Source organism: Seriola dumerili, unplaced genomic scaffold (assembly GCF_002260705.1).
Source record: "Seriola dumerili isolate Sdu_G_001 unplaced genomic scaffold, Sdu_1.0 BDQW01000219.1, whole genome shotgun sequence".
NCBI lineage: Eukaryota > Metazoa > Chordata > Actinopteri > Carangiformes > Carangidae > Seriola > Seriola dumerili.
The window spans coordinates 1,961,506-1,970,916 of record NW_019174474.1 but is presented as its reverse complement, the minus strand read 5'-3'; the positions used below and the strand labels follow the sequence as shown (position 1 = coordinate 1,970,916).

Sequence of the window (9,411 nt, the reverse complement as noted above, 5' to 3'; positions counted from 1 at the left end):
TTTAAGGCATGTTCCTGGTAAGTCCATGATGGCTTAGGGCTGTCCCAATGTCAAACCATTGAGTGTGTGACAGCTCTCTAGCAGACATTTCGCGCCCTTTATGCACACTTTCCGTAAGTAAGCATTTCTGCAGAATTTGCTTGAGGTTCATAACTTTATGACTTTTATCATGTCGTTACTGTGGTTACCAGGGGATGCCTGGAAGCAATAAAAAAAAAGTTAACATTACAAGAAAAAATATGTGAGTATAAATACAGCCACAGCCTGGACTGTGTGTAGTTATTTGTCCTTTGATGGCATGATGATAAATTCCAAATATTCACTCATCAGCTCTTAGCCAACATTACTAATTTGTTTACAAACAGGAAGCGAAGGGAGGAAATAAAAATGTAAAATCAATAGTCCCAAACGCACAATTGTACATAACATGTTTGGCGTTGTCAAGGTAATGTGATGTGTCACAAAGTGCTGTCCCATTCCTCTTTATACCATTTTTAGCCCTTGCAGCCCTTTCACACTCAATCATTTACCAGGTGACGTCAGTTAAGCCTGTGGGGGTATATTTGTCACAAAATATCACAAATGTCACAAATGTCACATGAGGAATATTAAGGTCAAGCAAGAAGCAAATTCTCAATGCAAGACTGAATGCGTTTCAATTGGAGAATCACACACAAATGAATTGGCACAGTTCTCTTTGGAGGAACTGGATGAAAATATGGTAGTCTAGCTATAAACAATACTGCTAACCCTGAGAAAAAGACCACTCACTTGCTAATCAATTGCATTGAGAGTTGAGTGATTCAGAGGAAAAGCAAACAGCTTGTCACGTAACCTTCACTGCGAAAATTCTATTTTAAATGAGAGATGAACATAAAATCACTTTAATGAGTTGTGCATGGCCACACTACTACTGAATCAACAAACAATAAGAAGGCTTTTGGCAGGGCAACTATGAGAGTGAGTGTACAGAGATGCAGTAAATATCGATTGTTTGGTGAAACTTTGCCGAAGAGTCATTTTTCCCACCTGCCCACCAAATGAATCATCAGTGGATTATACAAATTAACTGTTAAAAAAATGTAATATTCCATGACGACTGATTGTTGAAGCCAAGGTTGTGTAAGTCTTTTGTGAGAAAAAATTATATAATTTTTGCTGGTCCAAACCCAATCATCGGCTTTGTTCAATTACAAAGCTGTGATATCTTTTATTGCAGTGTTTTGATTGCAGTGCTACAGTGTCTGTATTGAGTTCAAGACTAATGAGACAGACTGCACTGAAATCTACTGGAAAGGTTTTTGAAAAGTGAGTGTTAACCCCCAAGCATTTATTGAACATGGTTTCTTAATTTCATTTCAGTAACATAACCCAAATGGCTTTTTTCAAAATTCAAAAATTTTGCACTGCCTCCTTAGTACGGAAAACAGTTGCTTTTAGATTTTTTTGTTTTTTGTCTTCAGATAAAAGGACAAAATCCCACTATTTCTATAGTTGCTCATGATCAGGAAATGTTTGATTTTATTTTGCTGATTAAATATTTCTGATTTTTTTTTGCCACTGAGCAACAATGTGCATTCAGGAAGAAGCTTTGGTGTCATGTCTGGGAAATCCCATATTTGCTATGAATATAAACTTTACACATATGCACTTAACCTCTTGTTCACTTTGTTTTTCGTCATATTTTTACTTTTGATGTCCAAGTCTTTTGTGGACTTTTTGCAAATTAATTTTCCACATCAGTTGAAGTACTGTAAGCCCAAGCAACCACTCTGAAAGTCTTCTCATCTCCTACTAACCTTTTCAATAGGAAGTGGGAAGTGATTTCACCCACAAAAATACTGTCAGAATTACATTAAATGTATAAGTGAGCTGCCTATGTCATCTGGTTTTGAGTTCATTTTAATTGTGGATGGCAAATGTATCAACTGGCTGACAGCTTTGGGATATCATCCAAAGACATACTCTGAAGTTTGCTTCAAATAAGTTATACATTTATTCTGTAAAAAATGAAAATGAAAATTGAAGATATATTGTGTATGAGAGAATGCTCATCAAAATGGTTTTCATGCATAATAAATTCTTTCAAGGTCACTTTTTCTACCCCACCACTGCCATGGTTTCTATGGAAATTAGTCCAGTTGATACTACAACACAGAGTGACCTTATCTACAAAGAGCCCAGAGGAGTTGGAAACACTACATTTGAGCCTGACTTTCAAACATTCATAATACTGGAATCAATATGTGAATTTTTGGACGGAGAGCATTTGACAAGTTGGATGTTAACAAACTCCTGATAGAGGAAACAATATATTAGCAGCCCAAAATATTTCTCAATAACATCAAATCATAAACACTTCAACAAAAAACTCCTTCACAAATCCACACAATGACAGCTTTCACATGTCCTCCCACTTCTTAATATAATGAAAGTGTCACATTACATGCAGTAGAATGACAGGCAGGAACAATTATGGGCATATAGATTTTTCATTCAGTAATTAGACAATTTTCCATCTGTGCCTGTATTTGAATGTTTTGAAATTACAATTCATCATTGAAGCTCTGTTTGATCTGAGCTACAATTTGATGAGGTTGGCCAAGTTGGTACCACTTATCAAGTTCACACCAAATTAAGAAAAGAATGATTTCATCTTCCACTGTAGGCTACGTACCTGTTTATTATCAGGAGCAGCCTTTGCATTTCTTGAGAATGAGACAATTTCAGTGATAGTTTTTTAAGATTTACAATGACCATTTTGTGACTTGCCCAATTCATTATAGTAGTAAACCTTGACTTTACTGTTGAGTAATCAAATCTTTTTTTCCCCTTAGAACACAATACACTGCGTATTAGCTATAAGCAGATTCAGTGAAATACACTGTTATGAAACTTCAAAAACCTACTCTAATCAAACCCTGTTTGCATGTTAGGTCCATTGTAGCCTTAGTGAGTACACTCATGTTATAGTCAAATGTTTTTTTTCCATCCAGATGGTTAGAGGAGTTGTTCAGTGTTGTGGAAACACTTTCATATTAGTGTTAGCCTAAGTGTCATTGAATAATCTTGAGGGGTTTTCAAGAATCATATATTTATTTTCTCAGAAAAGGGAAATAATTTTGTACTTTTTACTCCACTATTTTTTTACTCCACCACCTGACACCTACAGATTAAGATCTTACATACAAAATGTGATCATTTTATAAAATATTATGCAGTGCCATAGATTGAACTATCCAACAGTGCAGTTAACAACTTTATTAAACTCTAAAATTAATTCAATAATTGATCATAAAAATCCCTCTTTGCCTCATTTTCCCAGTAAATAACTTACAGCTATTATTAATTACCAATTCAAAATATACTGATTATTAATCAATCCATCATTTATAATGTCAAGATATCAAAACTCTTTGTGTATGAAGTCCAGTATACATACATATACAACTGTCACATCGCCCCCTGTCGTTTAAACGTAGGTGTCTCAGCTTTTCAGCACATAACGCTTACTAAACATGAACTCTTCTACAGACATCCCAGTTAATACATCCACTGTGACTTTATGCTTCTGTGGAAATCAATAATGTACAGTGTTGATTTTGGTCTCAGATGTCTACTTATTTTGCTTAATTTTGTCTCTTAGTATCGTCAGAAGCGGGTGTTACGCCAGGTTATACCCCACCCTTGGGTGGCCCTAAGGGACGTACAACACTCCACCAGTGACCCAAATCAGACTCACAAGACACCTCTAAAACAACGAAGGGTTTATTCAACTTAAATATGCAAAACCAACAGGACACAAAGTCAGAAAACAAAAACGACAAGCAAAAAAAAAAAAAAAAAAAAAACCTCGGCTGACAGGCAACAAGCCTGCGGTCAGCGGTCCCCATACTAGAAGCCTTAGCCCCTTCTGATGCTGGTACCACAGCTTTTAAACCATTCTTTCCCAGGCCAGGTGCTTCTCTTAGAGTAGTAATCAGGAACATCCTGGGCGGAGCAACAGGGGAAACAGGACAGGGAAAGGACACAAAGGCCAGGAACACAAGCTGCCGTAACAAGGGTATCTCCTCTTACTTAAAGTGTTTATGATTTTTTTATTTGAACTTTGTGTTTGAATTTTTTATTTGTGTAAAATAACTACGACTGTTAAAGTTGCCATGGTAACCAATAGTTGGGCTCTGGTACGTCCACAAAACCCGTTCGGCTTGCGGTCCGTTTGCTAAACTTTCCGAGGTGAAACAAGTAAGTTTTGCTCAGCTGTCATTGATCAACTGAAACGACTGGAAAATTAGCTTAATGCGAAAGTGGAAGAAGTTTCAAAATTCTGATTATCTGCTTGAGTTTTAATCGGTAACGCTACATGAACCACCATTACTAACGTTATTTAAACTGAGACAAGTAACTGACAACAGTGGCGACGTTAAGGTATCTCTTGTTCGGTCGTTTAACGAGGGTTCAACTCTGACCTCGCCTCGGCTAACTAGAACAAACTGTACATATTGTGCTTGTTCGGTTTAACCATGGACGCGGTTGTAAAATTCACAAGTCAAAGTCAAGGAAGAGACCGCATTTTAAGGTAAGTCAGAGTATTCGTGATATGAACTTAAATGTCGACAGTTTATTTTGCTAGTAGTAACATGAAGTTAGGTTACTAGGTCGGCGTGGAGCAAAGGCAGGGTGTGCTTGAGAGCTCTTCACTGAATATCAACTTTCCATTTCACCTTCTCTCCGTGTTTTTTCCTTATTTCAGAGCAACCCAATATGCGTGTGCACTGTCGATATATCTACTCCGAGACAACTCGGAAAGAAAGGACCTTGTGGCAAAACTTAAAAGTCTGGAAGCCAACATGAGTGCAGGACGAAAATGTGAGTATAACAGTAACTGTGAAGTGAAGGAGGAGGGGTCACTGAGTAGTTGGACAGCGTATTAAGTGGGGTTTTGTAATCCCAGGGATCACGAAGTGGTTTTATTAGGTCCCCAACAAAATGAGGAATAATTTAATAAAAAAACTAAATAATTCAAATTTATTCCAATTGACAATATTCTACAAAGGCTATTATAGGCTTCCGCATGTACTGTGTTCTAAAGTTCTAAAATTAAATACTAGAAACTGGACTGTGCTTACTATAAAGATCCTTGGTATACTTTTTTTTTTTGCTAAGTAGTATTTGCCGAGGAGCAGACACACTTCACAGTAAATTTTCTGCCTTTTTGCTTTCCATAAACACATGATCCTCTGCCTCCAAGTCCAAATCTCCTCTTTTAGTGTTCTGATACCTGCCTTGATTTATCACAGTTTTAAATAAAAGAGAGGGAGTTTCTTAAATAACTCCTCACTGTTGGGCTGCACACAATCACTACCTTTTAATTCCATTTATCCCTTGATTATCATTTTGATGAATTTTTAGCCTATTGAGTGTGAAAATGCCCCTTAGAATTTCCCAGAGCCCAAGGTAGTTTTGTGTTTAGAAATATATAAAATGGAGAAAAGCAGCAAGTCCTCACATTTGAGAAGATGGAACTAGCAAACTTTTTTTATGCTTGATAAATGACTTGAACAATTAATCAATCATGAACACTGGTTTTGATGAATTTCTTGTCAATTAACTTATCATTACATTGCTAGCTTTATATTTTTGCAACATGCAATTGCAGCTTGCTCTACTATTTTTCTAGTCTTCCTTGTTTTCTCTGTGGTTTCCCTACTGCTTGCAAATATTGTTCCAAGCCAGAATATTGATTCCTAATAATGTTAGTTTAGTGGTGGTTACCATTGGTTACCATTAGTTTTAGAAACTCGCATATGGAGTGAAATGAATGAATATATAATAGCACTGTGGTCAGACTGCAGCATAATAATCTGAATTCATTTATTTTCTTCTGAAGTGAGTCAGCAGCTGTTACTTTGCCCTCAAAAACCCTGTCTCGCTGTTCCTCTATAAACACAATATCAACTAGGATGAACTCTTGACTGACCACTCTTTAAGGCCAACAAGACAGAAGCTGAGTCACAGGAAACAACAAGTCGTTTGACTTTCTCTGCCTTCCATCAGGCTTAGTCTGTCAATAATTCAATCATCTTAACTGTTTTAAGAAAACATTTGAAAGCACCACTTTTTTTCAAGGAAACATAGTTAGATTAGTAAAAGAATAGAATAAAACAGAGCTTCTTCCAGACATTGTCAAAACCAAGCAATTGTTCATAAGTGCCACTGATCATTTGATGGTAAAACATATAAACCTTATCTACTATTTTAGTGTGGAATAATTACACACTACACAGCACTGGGTTTCCATGGGCATTAATATCAAGAAAAGGTTATACAATATTAACACTTGTATCCAAATATGATATCACAAATCAGGAAAAGTTGTGACATATAAGATAATGACACTAAGGAAAGATGTGTATTTTCAACTAAATCACATGCATAATGTGGTAAAAAAGTGACAAAAATTAGCAAAATGAGTTGGATGTATAACCTTCTAAACTATTACTGCTGTACCAGTGTGTACCCCAGGAAATTGTTTAACAGAGCTGGTATGCCATCCAGATTCTACACATCCTGTATTTAGTTTAATTAGTCAGTGATGGCCTAAACATTAGCCATGTTCATTAAATATAGGACAGTGAATAGCACCTACTTCTTTTTTACTCAACATTAATATATGTTTCATAAAAGTTTTGTTACTCTTGTAAAGCTGATGAAATCTCCATTCAATTTTTCATGGTTAGGGTTGTAAACTGCCTACATACTGACTTTCTCCAAAAACGCTGACACACAGCTATTTTGCAAAGATCTATTGTGGCAATATATATACACAATCTGATGTTACACAACACATATTTTTGGCTCTTCTGTGTGTCCAATCACTTTACTGTTCTCTATAAAAGTGCATAAAATTTATTTATACATTTTTTACAAGTTGAGTATAAATATTGCAATTAAGCTTTTTTTTTGTCATCCATGTGTCTTTAACCCATGGGATTAGACCAAGTTAAAGGCTGTTGTGGCTAAGTTGAAGTGTTGTAGCTTTTTCTTTTTCCCCACTGTGAGTTGAGATTGACACTGTGTGGGTGATTGCACTGTGTGCTGAGACGTGGACCTGCAGCAACACTAATAACCCTGAGACTGGCCCAGACAGTTCATAGATCGGTTTACTATACTCTAATTCTGGAACTTTTTGAACTTTGACACATTATGGTTATTGTATGAATTTTAATTTTTCAGAGCCTGACTTGATGAGCTCCACATTATGGATAAGGCACAAGTCAGGCAAGAAAGACCTTGCCCCTCTTTATCTGTTCCATTAGAGCTGTATCAGGGCTTGGGCTGGTCCAAGAGAACAGGCCTCTCTCTGTTGGTGCACCACTTAATTATCCCTTCACTGCATCAGAGCTGCAGCCACAGGGCTCTATTGCCTCTATGTCTGGCTGGCCTGTGGCTAAAAGAAACAGGCAGATCTCACAATTTATAAATAGAGCTTCTAGGAGGAGGATTTACTTGTAGATAATACCATAACATGCTTTCTGAAATGTTCCGAAAGCAAAGTATGCAAGGAAGAGCCTCAGCCAGAATTGGTGCGATTGCAGTATGTAAACACACTGAGTAACCATGACCTCCTGCAATAAGATGCTGTAGTTGAGTTTAAATCGCTTAACCATTTTCTGCTGTCCGTAGCAGACTACTCCTGTTGGCCTGACATTTCATATTAAATTGATTACTGCGCTAATACATTTTTTTTCTTCCTCCTTTGTCAGTGTTCAGGCTGGGAAACACAGTAAATTCCATTGAGGCTGCTAAGCGAACCATGCAACTCTCTGACCGAGTGCTGTGCCTGTGCCTTACTGCGGCCAACTTCAACCGCGCCCTCTACTTTATCTGTGACAATCTACTTTGGGCCAGAGGTGTCGGTCTTATCCGCGATATCGACAAGGAACGTTGGAGCCTAAACGCCTCTCGCTGTTACTTCCTCTCGCTAGTTATGAATCTGACCAGAGACGTTTACCTGGTCCTCCAATTAATGATGCAGAGAGCAAGAGATAAGCATTTTAGACAGAAAATGGATCAGCATCTCAGTGAGAGTCCTGAGCTGGCTGAATCTGTCATTCCTCAGCTGGATGCTTTGCTGTTTCTGCTGTTGGAGAGTCTAAAATCACACCCGGCTGTTGCTTTGGACACGGTGAAAAACATTTGTGATCTCTTCATTCCCTTAGACAGGTTGGGTATTTACCGGTCAAATGCAGGAGTGGTTGGATTTTGCGGCCTGATATCCTCACTGATTGGGATTGTAACCCTCACACAGCCCAAGTTGAGAATCAAACCATGATAAGGAAGGTGGAGATAAACCTTACTGACTAACTGCAGATCAGAAGGTTAATTATGGCAAGTGCTGAAAAGGATTTAGTGTCATTAAGCTGGAGCTGTAAAGGCGGACTGAGGTTAACCTGCTGCACAATGAGATTAGGCAACACACCACAGGCACATTTTGTAATATTTATGTTCAGCACCAAACTCATCCAGCAATAACTGAAGGGCTTACTAGTTTTTGATGGAAGTTTAAAACACTGGTTTCAAAGGGAGCAAATCAAGTTTATATAGTATCCTTGTTTATTTTTTATTTTAATTTTTAATTTTTAATTTTTTTTTTTTAAAGAGCCAAGGCTTAACCTTTGTGCATTCCTCTCTTCTTCAACTCTGCATTTCACACCAGCAATTTTGCAACTACTGTACTTGCGAAATAAGGGCTTCTTAATGATGCAAGCTTTTATATCTGCTTTTTCAATTTATCTTAAGGTGTTAATCTGTGTGGTGTCACTTTTAAGACCATTGTCTGTCTCTGCTCTGTATTTTGTGATAATATGCTGCTAAAAGTTTCACCCCTATCATTCAAGTGATGAATAAGCTGCTTCTCAGCCAAAAGTGCTTCTAGAGCGGATAAAGCAGCTAAGAGATTTAAGGGAGTTATCTCAGCTGTTTATTTATTTACTCTGCCATTCAAGGCATAGCCTGGACTTTGGCTGTCAACAGATTGTACTGTTTGTTAATTTAAAGAAAAGTATAAAGAAAATGAGTCCAAAAATATGAAAATGAAAATAGTGTTACTAATTGAAAAAATGTGTTTACAATTACATTCTTAATATATTGTGTAGGACTTGTATACATGTGTATGTATGTATTTTTAATCTTTGTGATGCAGACAAAACAAGTGTTTGGGGATTAACTAGAAAAACATAACCATAAAGCTGCAGTAGCATTTATTATCACATTTAACGGTGTCACCCACTTTAGATGACTAAATGTTTTCACTTTAATGTTGATTGAAAGGTTAATAAAACACTATATAATAAACATAACAATTAATTAAATTTGTGCTTTTTAAAAATTATTTATTTGTATTTCAAT

The 9,411-nt window shown here is 36.8% G+C and overlaps 1 protein-coding gene across 1 annotated transcript; it reads left to right on the top strand.

Moving 5' to 3' along the window:
* Positions 1-4,262: 4,262 nt before the first annotated feature.
* On the top strand, positions 4,263-9,338 carry LOC111228363 (peroxisomal membrane protein 11A-like). Its single transcript, XM_022754186.1, has 3 exons — positions 4,263-4,579; positions 4,754-4,869; positions 7,767-9,338. The coding sequence occupies exons 1-3, from the start codon at positions 4,524-4,526 to the stop codon at positions 8,333-8,335; spliced, it is 741 nt and encodes a 246-aa protein (XP_022609907.1). The 5' UTR covers positions 4,263-4,523; the 3' UTR covers positions 8,336-9,338.
* Positions 9,339-9,411: the final 73 nt, after the last annotated feature.